The following is a 12,094-nucleotide window of genomic DNA, read 5'->3' as shown; positions in this document are numbered from 1 at the left end:
TCTGCTTTGTGTAGCTCCCTTCCCGAGAGCATCGCTGGTCAGCCAAAACTAAGTTTTTGTAAAAGAGGCGCTCACGCTACAAAAATAAAATGTTCAACGTAAAACAATGTAACCAGCTCGGAAAGAAAAAACAACCCATCAATCTTTGTTTCAAGCAGTTTCTGTGCTACTTAGTTTGCTTGCATTGTCACTCTTTGGTGGATGACGACGAGTTAGACCATTTCAGACGCTGCGTGAGATTTCAGCTTGGCTTACAAGGGAGCGTTTTGCTTTCGAGGCTGGGTGCAGCAAAGGGAGCACCCACATAAATGGTGACGCTGTTCTGCAGGCAGAGACGTACCCCCCGGAGCCTTACGCCCATTCGTCACGCCTCTAACAGCTCCAAGACAAGAAAAACCACGTGCTTTCTACTTTACTGAGTACATTCTGTTTTAATCTGACGATAGGCGGGGGGAGGACTCAAGCGGCATAAAAGCCTTCAACCTTTACCAAAGCCCAATGCTGACCATCGCTAATTCCTGCCTACTGTTTTCCCCAGGAGAAAGTCAACAATATGCATTGACAAAGATGAATGTTGTATGTTTGCTCTAACAGCAATCCAGCTTCAACGTAAAGCTGAAAAACGCTCAGATTATTGATCACGGAGAGGCATTCACCTTCCGAGATATGCACTGGTACAATCATTTCAGCTCCCCGCAATCCACGTGGTGTCTGACGCGGGAGATGAAGCTGCACTACGATCCCTTCGCTGTCAGACACAGGAAGCTCAGGAGAGCAGCAGGATCCCCCACACCTCGGTGCTGGTCCAGCCCGAGTGCTGTGGGCAGCAGGCGTCTACCCCAGTATGGTTTATTATAGAAACATCCTCTAACTTTTGCCTCATCTCAACGTTTGTTGAACACTGCTATTAAATATCAAGCTATTAAATATTTGATGTCTCACCTACACCACATTCTTTACAGATTGTTGAAAGTGCACAAACTCCTAAAAATATAATCTCCTCTACGTGATTGGACTGTCCTGTCCCTTAGCAGAGAGCAACTCAGAAAAGGAGCCCTCTCAGTTCCAGTACCCAAACACTTTCTCGTAAGATGCAAATCACTCCCACACTTTTGTATTAGATGCAACCATGTCTAGAATGAGTTGGACAGTTCTGCAGACTGAAATGGATGACAACCGACATGCACAGAGCAGCCGGTTATGCAAACAGAATGAATTCTTTTAATTCAATTGGAATTGTGCACCTGCATTACATACAACTCATCAAAAGCAAAATCCTTTTAATAAACTAAAGGGCCTGGGATATGTCTTCAACAACACACCCCTTTACGCTGAGAACCAAGCATTAATAACTACTGACTCAACTCCAGTAACATAATTAAATGTGTCCAAACGTGCCAGTACCAACAGAAAAGCAGAAATATGTTTGGCAGCATCAAAACAATTACTGTAAGAAGTAGACTTTTAACAGCATCTCTTTGCTTCCCTCAGTGGAGAATCAACATTTTATTAAATTCATCCTATTTTGTGCTAGTAAAGTCACTTAATGTTGCAGTCTCCCCAGTCAGAGATTTCACTGCAGTCTTTTCTGATGTCACTTTTGTTTTTTTTTTTTATTAGAAACACACATACTTGTTTTGAAACAAGAATTCAAAATGCAGATAGTAATATATCTCTCGAGGGGTATGACATGAAAAAGAGAGACTACCTAAAGACTAAGGAGAAAAAAAAACAAACCTGAAAAAAATCTGTACAAGATAGGTAGAGAGGGAACAAAGAAAACTGACATCTCTTTCTGCCAGGCAGAAAAACCACACACAGAGTAAGGCTCAGATTCTCCATATGTAAACCAGCATCAATGTTTTATTGTTGTGTTTTACGATTCAATGGGGGGGGGGGGGCGAAACAAACAAACAAAACCACCAAAAAAACCAGACCAGGTACAAAAGCATCAGTCCAGTGTGCATCTAGGTCAAACCGTCTGCAATCTGAAGTAACAGCAGATTTCCTCTACACACTGTTTTAATACAAAATCCTAGGGACATAGGTCTATGGTATTTTATCATATGGAAGATCGTAATATGAAAAAGAACAGGCAGCTCCATTTCCACCTTTATCTGTCTGGACGGGTCATTCCTGGCCTGGTTGGCACCATCATGGGTCTGGAGGGTGGTCTCATCATCGGGGGCCCTGGCATCATCGGCATGTGTCCTCCCATCGGTGGCCTCATCCCTGGAGCTACAAGGGGAAAGAGAGGAAGTTTGAGAAGAGCTCTCGGGAATAGCAACCATCGAGTCACAGCAATACAGCATGCAGGTTCTCTCCCCCACCCTCCAGGGAACTTCCATTTTACAAGTGTGTAAGCTTTGATCTGGAAGCTGGCTGAGATGCATTATGTTTCCCTGAAGGATGTTAGCAATTAGTAGAGGAAGAACCAAGTTCCTGGGTTATATGCCCGCTTCTGACAATATTCACTGATAAATTATTTTCAACCACTCAAAAGAGACACTAGTTAATTACTGTAGTGGAAAGTTCATTTGGAAAAAAGTGCTGCAAAATCCTCCAGTGTGTTCAAAAAAAAAAAAAAAAAAAACCAACCAAAAAACCCCCAAAACAGACTGGTGTACTTCTTGCAGCTGGGTAACAGCATTACCAAAGAAAAGCAGATGCTTTACTAAAAAAAAGCACTGAAATAATGGTTTCCATTCAACTTCTCCATTTATTTTCAGGCAGCCACTATGCTGTTTAGTATCTGAGATTATGCACGTATTTTGTGCCTTTAAAAAACACTTAAAGAACAGTTTCTACCAGCAAGACAATAATTGCAAGGACACTTTACTACTTTTAGTGCGCCTGTGTGTATTCCTTTAGATTTGTTCCAGTAACTGCTTCAATAAGACGTCTTCTGAGAATTCTTCAAATGTCAGTAAGCTCAAAAGTGGAATGGATCACAGACATTTTAGTTTGCCTTTACAGTTCTGAAAAAAAACTTCTTAAGGCACATGGTTTCTCTGGAACACATTATCTTGAGACATTTTAAACAATAAAATTCATTTAGGGCTGAAATGTACCCCTTGTGCAAACACATAAGCACTACAAACACAGAATTCCTAAACAATTATAGATCGTACTGCTAAGACTAGAGGTAGGAAAGCTACAATTTACCAGAGCACTAATTTCAGTTGTACAGGGGGACTAGTAACTCTCAACAAGTAGTAAAGGAACTTTAATTAGCAGTTCTAAGACTGTTTTACGTCTCACCATGCAGAGGATAATGGATCAGGAAAAGTGCATACATAGTATATGCAAACTGAAATACTTCCACAGCTTTACACTTGGGGCTGTCCATCCACGCTGCGTCTAATGTGATGTCTGAAGTGATGAGAGCTATAAACTAGAGTGCCTCACCACAGCTACCATCCAAGTACTGCAGCTGCTTCACATTTTATGCTGAGCTCCTTTGACAACTCTCTATTGCCCAGACAGACAGAAAACATAACTCAAACATCCTGCAAACCAGACCACGCAGTACTGCAGTTCCAGAGATTTACTTATTTCCAGACTTACCGGGTCCAACCGGCATCATCCCTGGTGGGGGTGGGCCCATCATTGGCATCATTGGCGGTCCACCCATATGAGGGGCTGGCATCATGCCAGGCCGCGGGGGGCCAGCTGAACACATATACAGATTGGTTACACATCTGGCTGCTTTCACATTCATCAACAATATGCAATGCAAAATAGTTATTAAACTTTATAAGAAATTTTAGTAACAAAGGTGTCTTAGATTGTTTTACAACTGCCTGTCATCATTTTCAGTTTCAACTCTGACTTCAGGTGCCAAAAAGCAAACTGGAGGAAGAATATGCTAGCTATTGTTTCCACCTTCGCAATCCTAATGCAGATGACTACCACTTGCAACAGCAGGACTCTAAGCAGAAAGGGATCTCAGCTGTTTGCCAGCTGAAGTGCAAAAGAAGGTTATCAATCCTACTCTATTTAAAAAACCAAACCCAAACCAAACCCCATGATGGAAGTTTTAATGAAGCTATCAATAAGGCGCCTACCAAGTAATGAGAAGGCACACATTTCTATTAATGTGCTCAGCATTACTAAAATAAGACAAACTAAAGATTAAGACGGTTGCTGAAACACTTTTACAAAGCATTCTCTTACATTTTGGTATTCACAAGCTCAAAATGTCTCAGTTTTATTTCAAGCGAAAAGGACTTCTCTTTACAAGTCCAGGAAACATGCAACACAGCTCAAGAGGGCTGCCATCCCAGTCAAAAACTGTCCAGTTCAGACTTACGGATGCTGGGAGGAGGTGGTATCATGGCTCCTGCAGGAGGTGGTGCCGAGAACGGTGTAGGTGGGATTTTCCCTTGCTGAAATGCAGCCGCTACATTGGGGGGGAAAAGAAAAAAAAAAAAGGAAAGAAAGAATCCCAGGAGAAAAACCAGTTACTAGGCTGAGGAAGCTCCTGCATCAATCTTCCTTCTCATGCCACGCGGTCAGAGCATACTTCACGTCATGCTGCGTGCTCAGTTGTTCTAACTCTGGAACATATCCCTGGTTTATGCTGCTTGTCATGGCAGAAGCACCTAATATTCTTGAAGACAATTATTACAGTAATTACTCCAGCCGAGACTAGAGAGCTCCTTGATGAATTTCACACACCTAACAGGAAGGCGGATGGCAGAAAAAAAATACATCACATGATTTGCAGCTGCAACTTTCACCTGGGATCATTAGGTAAAGACATGCTATCTTGAAAATGGTAATAAGGCAATGACTTAGGTAGGCAACAAAAAGCATGAAAAACATCTTATGTGAAAGGGAAGAGAAGAAATTCAAAAGACTGGAATCAACTGGAAGGAAGGCAAAAGATGTGAAAGTTGGAAGCATCCACGAGGAAAATGGACACAAGGAAATGGAATGAAGCTGCATCGGGGAAGTCCAAAGTGGACGTTGGGAAAAGGCTGGTCACTGAGAGGGTGGTCGGTCCCTGGAACAGGCTCCCCAGGGAAGTGGTCACAGGACCAAGCCTGTCAGTGTTCAAGAAGGGTCTGGACGACGCTCTTGGTCATATGGTTTAGTTTTAGGTAGTCCTGCAAGGAGCAAGGAGTTGGCCTCGATGATCCTTATAGGTCCCTTCCAACTTGAGATATTCTATGATTCTACGTTCTAAAGAAAGTTGCCATAAAGTTAATCTGGCATTTGTATTTCTTTTTACAGAGAAAAGAACCACTATTCAGAGGACAAGTGAGAGGAAAAGAACTCTATAAGCTGACAGAGGAAACATTTCACACTTTATTCAAGCCTTTAACAGCAAGAGAGAAAAAAAGAAATCAATACCCCTAGAGAATTGAGGGCAACTACCGCATTTTTTTAAAAAATGCAAAAATCCATACCTTTTAATGTCCATTTTCCTATCTTATTCATGCTCTTTATGTAAGTGTGCTACTACCAAAAAGCAAAAATGCATTATGTGACCTTGTATGACATTACTATCAGTAGTAAAGGGGCTGGTATCTACAACCCTCTCAATCACAGCAAAGCAGTAAAATGTCTGCTTGCAACGATCCCTCGGGCAGAGCCCTTGGTCTCTTACATGGAAGCCCATGCTCTGATGAGCTCAAGATTCAGATTCTAAGTGAAGTTTTCGCTCATGATTCACAGAGCAAAGACTCACCAGGGAAGTGAGGAAGACTCAACATGGAAGAATGGAAGAAAAGCAACTAGAGGAACGACAGGGGAAGTAACAGGAGAGCAATCCAGGGTCACAGAAGGATTAGCCTTACTTGTTTTGTCAATCAGGCTCTGAGCTTGTTCCTCCATCCATTTTTGATAGTAGTCTTTCACATTTTCTTTGTGTTTTCGGCCACTGCAGTGGGTTTTTCTCACAGAGGGCTGAGAAAGATGACGTAAACCCAAAGCTTACATAACATCACATAAAACCAAAGTTTACTGGGAACTCCTGCATAATTTTAAATGCATGCAATTTAAATTAGGACAGGTGACGTGTAAAACCTTTACATATAAACTATAAGTGTTGAGACTCCAGTTTCAGTAAAAGAGGTTGCCATAACACCCAGCCAGCTGTCTCCCACCAACTCACTGCAACAGTCGTAGGCAGCCATGAGTGTTGGCTGCCCTTGACTGTTGAATGCAAGTGACACTAGATGTTCTCGTTCTTTTTTGCAAAGAAGTAGGAGAGAACAAGTAAGACACCATAATATTTCAAATAACCTGGTTTTAGCCTATTGTCGTGGTTTAACCTCCACAAGCAACTAAGCACCACGTAGCCACTCGCTCACTTCCCCCCACCCAGTGGGATGGGGGAGAGAATCAGGAAAAAAAAGTAAAACTTGTGGGTTGAGATAAGAACAGTTTAATAGAACTGAAAGGAAGAAAATAATAATGATAATAATAATAATACTAATCAAACGATTGGAATATACAAAACAAGTGATGCACAATGCAATTGCTCACCACTCACTGACTGATGCCCAGTTAGTTCCCGAGCAGTGATCCCCCGAGGCCAACTCCCCCCAGTTTATATATTGAGTATGACATCCCATGGTATGGAATACCCCTTTGGCCAGTTGGGGCTAGCTGTCCTGGCTGTGTCCCCTCTCGGCTTCTTATGCCCCTCCAGCCTTCCTGCTGGCTGGGCATGAGAAGCTGAAAAATCCTTGATTTAGTATAAACACTGCTTAACCACAACTGAAAACATCAGCGTGTTATCAACATTCCTCTCATACCAAACCCAAAGCACAACGATATACCAGCTACCAGAAAGAAAGCTAACTCTATTGCACCCAAACCAGGACACCTACATAAGTTTTATTTTAATGCTCTTGATACAACAGAGAAATTAATGCAGAAGATTTGGGACTTACCGAGTCGTGGGTGAGGTACGTGTCACAATAATCGCAATAAAACCTTAAGAGGGAAAACTTTTGTTATTAAGATACCACTTTGCACTCTGAGCATTACAACACAACCCCTCACGGCGGCTCCACGGGCTCTGCCCGAACCGGGCGCCCGGGGCTCGGCCTGCCAGCACCCCCCGCCGGCCCCACACCCCCTCCTCTCCTCTTCCCACGCTTCCCGAGACCTGAACAGACACGAACCGCCCGCCGGGCCGCCGGGGGGGGTCACCGACCCCTGCCCGGGGACCAACGGGCCCCCTCCCCGCCGGGCCCGGGCGGCCCCTCGCTCCGGTTCATCCCCCGTCCCGGTCCCACGCCCTGCCTCCCGCAGCCGCTCCCTCATCAGTGCCGGAGCCCGCCGAAGCCGCGCTCACTTGGGCATGGTGCTCCCCGCGCCCCGCTACCGGCGCCGCCAGGAAGTGACGCACTCACGTAGCGACGCCTTCCACCGCTTGACCTCCGGCGGCTCCCGTAGAACGACGGCGGCACAGGGCGGGCTCAGCGCTCCCACGGCGGCCCGCGAGGGACAAAAGAGGCTGCGGGGCGGGCTTCGCTTTTCCCGCCTCACAGGCGGGGCCTCCGCCGCCCGCCTCAGTCACTTCTCCAGTCACCCCCCAGTTTATCCCGTTACAAATTACGTCAGAACTGGGCACCGTGATCACGACACACACACACACAGCCGGGGCTCGCGGCCGGCAGGCCTGTGGCGGTGTTTGCTGCGGCAAAACCTTCACGTAACGCAGCTGCTTTGCGTTAAAAACCAGCGAGAGTTTATTGATGTTAAAAGATGTAAACGTATCGCAGGCGTCGCGTTAGCTTCTCTTCCCACCTCCGGGGCTGAAAATTACGGGAGAAGCGTCGTTTTGGGGCGCGGGGGGGGGGGGGGGGGGGGAAACACGGCCACGGACTCCACTCAGCGAGGCCTCGGGCCTGCGCCAGCACCCCGGCCCAGCAGGCCTTGCGCCGCCTCAGTTTGCATAGCGCCACGCGACGTCACAGAGCCCGCCCGTGGGTAATTTGCATACATAAACACGCGCGCTCGCCGCCCGCGCCGCCTCCATATATGGAAGCGCGCGGCTGGGGGGCTATGCAAATTTCCACACAAACGCACGCCCCGTGACGCACCGGCCCCCGGCCCCGCCCTCCTCGCCCGCCCGCCCGCGCGCGCGGAGCCCGCCCACCTATGCAAAACGCTCCTTTGCATACGCGCCCCCGCCCCCCTCGCCCTTGCGCCTCTCCTTCCCGCCGAGGGCGCACCGGGGCCGCCGACGCTCCGCCCACACCCTCCCCTTCCTCCCTTCTCCCACGCCGCGCGTGGGGTGACGCCACCGCGCCAGGCGCCGTGGCGTCATAGGGCCGCGTGCCCCTCGCGCGAGGCGGAGCGGCGCTTGCGCGGTGCCGCCAGCGCCTGGCGTCGCCCGCGCCCCCTCCCCCCCCCCCCCCTTCTCGCCCCCCCCCCCCCCCGCCGTGCCCGCGCTCCCCCCCTCGCCCCCATGCGGCGCTGAGGCGGCGGCGGCGGCGGCGGCAGCGGGGCGGCCCCCGGGGCGGCGGGGACCGCTGAGCGCCATGGAGGGCATGGACGTGGACCTGGACGCGGAGCTGATGCAGAAGTTCAGCTGCCTGGGCACCACCGACAAGGACGTGCTGATCGGCGAGTTCCAGCGGCTCCTCGGCTTCCAGCTCAGCCCCGCCGGCTGCGCCTTCTTCCTCGACATGACCAACTGGTGCGGGGGACCGGGGGGGGGCGGCCGCCGGTACTGAGGAGTCGGGGGGGGGGGGGGGCGGCGAGAGGCCGCCGGCCCTGAGGCGGCTGAGGGGAAGGGCGGGAGGCCGCGCGCCTGAGGGGAACCTCGGGAGGCCGCCGGCCCTGAGGGGGCCGCGCACCGGGCCGGGCCGGCGGCCTTACTCCCCCTCCCCGCCGCCCCGATTCGCCTCAGGGGACGGCAGGCCCGTCCCGCCGCCCGCGGGGCCCCGCCGGGGTGAGGCGGTGTTTGTTTCGGGCCCCCCCTTTCCCCTCCCCTTCCCCGGGGTCGGCGATGGCGGGGCGAACCGGCGGGGGGGTGGTGTGTGTGTGTGTGTGTGGTGGGGAGGGAGCGGGAGCTATCATGGCAGCGCGGAGGAGGAGAGGAGCGGGACGGGGCTGAGGAGGCACTCGGGTTCGCCTCCCGTGTCCAGCTCGGGGTTGTGATTTTGCCAGTTCGAGGAGCTCATCGGTCAAAGGGCTGCAAAGCTGTTAAAGAGTGACTAATTGATAGGAAGAGGGGCATGTGATCCAGCGGACCCAGGAGCTCTTAAAGGGCGCTTTCTCTGCGGAGCCCGGAGGATGAGCAGAAGTCAGGGGTGGATTACGGTGCCCTGGACCCCAAAGCAGGCTTCCGAAGGAGGGGAAATTGTGGTGGAAAGGCGCTCTGGAAGTGTTAAAGCTGCCGAGGTCTCCGTGTGAAAGTTACCTAGGTGTTCGGCAAAAACTTAGCACCTGCTTGCAAACTAGGGGTGTCTCTCTAAATACTCTGGCTTTTGGTGTATATTTTGGCTTTACAAAGGCTCCCTGTGTCTGCCCTAGAAAAAAAGCAGGTACAGGTTACCAGGGAAGCTGCAGCTCGAGAAAAATGTGGGAAATAGGCAATATAATGGTGAAAAACAGAAACCAGGAGTGGTAGTGGTGCAGTGAGCCCAGTGACTGCAAAAGAATGTTGTGAAATTGCTGCTGTCTGAATTGTGAGGTTTGACTCGTTATTACCACTCGCATCTTTTAAACCATCTCAAACAGCTTTGCTGTTGTGTGGGGCACTAACCAAAAAGTGAGCCTCTTGTTAGGTTTGCATCTCTTCACTGTGATGGATGCAGGAGAGCAAAGTGTTTTCTGTTTCAGATATTGCTAACAGACATTACTTAGCCAAGCTGGAGTTACTGTTTTTTTCTTAGGGTTATAACATCAAATCCAGAAACCTCAGGTCTGAAACTTGAAATCCAAGCGAAGGTCTTGATATCAACAGTTAGGAAAAAACTTGCACGGAATTGCTGAACTAATAAACAGTAATAAGACAACTTTGTCACCTTTTTCCTTCTGTCCTTCACTCCTTCTACAGCTCTATATTGAATTATATTGGCAAATCTGCATCTGCAGAGGGAGTAAGGGAATAGCAAATAATACACCATGTGCTTTGTAAGCTGATACGATGCGAAAGAAGGTTTCTCTCCAGGAGTTCAGAAGTTTGCTTTGGAGAAGTGGTTCACGGCAGAAGATGCTTTCCCACTTTATCCGTGTGTTGATAATATGAATAAAACTACTGACACAGCAGCGTAATGCTGTTGGTTTGGGGTTTTTTTTCCTGTGATGTTTCTTGGGAGAGCAGGAAGCTTAGCAGAGCTGAACCTGAACGTTACTCATGAAGATACTATGTATAATCATAGTATTCCTGGTTTGTGTTGAAGAAGCTCTTTCTTTTCCAGGAGTATTTGATTTCTTTTTGAAGTAACAGTATCTCAAATACAATCTTATAACCAATGGCTTTTTAAAAAAAAAAAAAAATCTTTTAATTACAGTTGAAGAAAATCTTAAGTGATGAAAATAGCTTTCATTTCACAATTCCAGTGGCTAGCTTGGTTCTGAAAACAGAAGTTTTCAAATTTTTTTTGAAGTATTAGTTGATCAGCCTTGTAGACGGATGGGGGCGTGTAAAAAGGAAATCTGTTAAGTTGGTGTAATGTGTACAAGAGTAGATGAAAATAAGTACAGGCTGTAGTGTGATTACTCTTAGAGTGGGCTTAAAGCCTGTGAGAGTTTAACCTTTCAACAGCAGGGAGTTGAGTTAGGTATGCTGACAGGTGCTGCTCATTTTTCTCGTGTGTTCTTGCCAGGGCGCTGCTTTCCTGACCTGCAGTATCATTTGTTGTGCCTGGTTTTGTGCAGTTTGCAGTTCTGGTGCTGTGTTTCTGTCCCATTCTCCAGCTCCCACCTCTTCTTAGTACGGCCTTCGGGTTATCAGCCTGAATATACTAACCCTGCTCTCGGTCATTATAAAAAGCTGCAATCGAGACACATTTGCCTTTTCTGGAAACACCTTTCCTTTCTCATGTTGAAGGATCCTGTGTAATCCACGCTGCCCCAGCTGATGTTAGGCAGTGGCCTACTAGGTTTGTTTTTTGTGGCCTAGAATTCAGGTCGGAATCTCCTATCACAAGTCTGTCCTGCACATAATTTGTCTCGATGAGACTGTCAAGTCGCTTTTCCTTTTGTTAAAGGTATGGCACTTTTCTGCAGTGATGATTCCTTCCCTCTCTTTCTGCACCAGGATTAATGCTTATCTGCAGGAAATGGTTGAGGGAGCTCACAGCAGGGGTGAGAAGTGCACTCACTTGGTAGACTGGGTTCTTTTTAGCGATGCCCATGTATAGGTTACTTAACAAAGGCGTAAATAATTTTCACTAGAACTTTTTTCACAAGTGTGGCAAGCTGCTCTTTGGTGATAATTGTGTAGTCTCCAGACCCGAAGTGACTTACCTGTTGTATGTCTTTCATGTATTGTGTAGCAAATAATCTGAGCTGTAATGTGTTTTGAAAGAATATTCCCAATAGAATCATTAGTAATTGTATTTAACATATTTAAAGTGACTTTGCAGTTCTGCTGAAATAGAGGGATTATTTTAAAATAGCTTATTCAGCCAATATGGGGAAAAAAATTAGAGGTTGATTGTGGAGCAATATAGATACTTGTAAATAGCCTTTAAAAGTCTGTCCATTTCCCCAGTTTACCTGGAATTGCTCGATGTGCTTTCGAAGTTCTGGCAGACTTGGGGCAGTACTAAGAAACTGCCAGCTGGTTTTATTAACAATATTGCAAAAATGCTTCAGGTAGAACATATGCATCCTAAGTTTCTGAGACTGTTCCTTGATCTTCAAGAAATACAGGTTAAACACTTTGGTGAGTTGTCTTTTTCCCTGTTATTTATTAAACACTTTCCTAGAGTTCTACCTTTTTTTAATTACGCATTGAGTTCTGTTTGTGGGCTGTTCTAGCTTCTTAGCTTTCTGCTCCATAAATCCAACTTTGCCCTTGCTGAGAGTCCTGGCCGTACATTCTTTAATGGCAGCACACATTGTCTGTCTTTACTATTTATTTATTTAATTTTTCATTAGAAGTTGTGAGGCTTTA

General features: G+C 47.4%; 2 protein-coding genes across 4 annotated transcripts in view; one reads left to right on the top strand and one right to left on the bottom strand.

Annotated features, from left to right (window-relative positions):
- Positions 1-1,845: 1,845 nt before the first annotated feature.
- SNRPC (small nuclear ribonucleoprotein polypeptide C) lies at positions 1,846-7,810 on the bottom strand. Of its 2 annotated transcripts, none has more exons than XM_029999558.2 (6): positions 7,313-7,810; positions 6,906-6,948; positions 5,805-5,913; positions 4,313-4,405; positions 3,568-3,672; positions 1,846-2,238 (listed from the first exon to the last, which is right to left on the bottom strand). In XM_029999558.2, the coding sequence occupies exons 1-6, from the start codon at positions 7,318-7,320 to the stop codon at positions 2,114-2,116; spliced, it is 483 nt and encodes a 160-aa protein (XP_029855418.1). In that variant the 5' UTR covers positions 7,321-7,810; the 3' UTR covers positions 1,846-2,113. The 2 variants fall into 2 exon arrangements, with proteins under 2 accessions (XP_029855418.1, XP_029855419.1); XM_029999559.2 differs by having other exon boundaries at positions 4,313-4,402; positions 7,313-7,805.
- A 597-nt stretch (positions 7,811-8,407) lies between these two features.
- ILRUN (inflammation and lipid regulator with UBA-like and NBR1-like domains) overlaps positions 8,408-12,094 on the top strand; it is a 33,273-nt gene continuing 29,586 nt past the window's right edge. Inside the window, exon 1 of one of the 2 annotated variants that reach the window (XM_029999547.2) lies at positions 8,408-8,662. In XM_029999547.2, the coding sequence (XP_029855407.1) occupies positions 8,505-8,662 (158 nt within the window). In that variant the 5' untranslated portion in view covers positions 8,408-8,504. The remainder of the gene's footprint in view (positions 8,663-12,094) is intronic. The other variant, XM_029999546.2, reaches the window with a different exon arrangement.

Source organism: Aquila chrysaetos, chromosome 24 (genome assembly GCF_900496995.4).
Source record: "Aquila chrysaetos chrysaetos chromosome 24, bAquChr1.4, whole genome shotgun sequence".
Classification (NCBI taxonomy): domain Eukaryota; kingdom Metazoa; phylum Chordata; class Aves; order Accipitriformes; family Accipitridae; genus Aquila; species Aquila chrysaetos.
This window is presented reverse-complemented; position numbering and strand designations above follow the sequence as displayed.

Coding starts and splice junctions, on each gene's coding strand:
- SNRPC (XM_029999558.2), bottom strand. Junction 5,914..6,905: donor CGTACCTCACCCACGACTCG/GTAAGTCCCAAA, acceptor CATCTTTCTCAG/CCCTCTGTGAGAAAAACCCA. Junction 3,673..4,312: donor ACCACCTCCTCCCAGCATCC/GTAAGTCTGAAC, acceptor ATATGTGTTCAG/CTGGCCCCCCGCGGCCTGGC.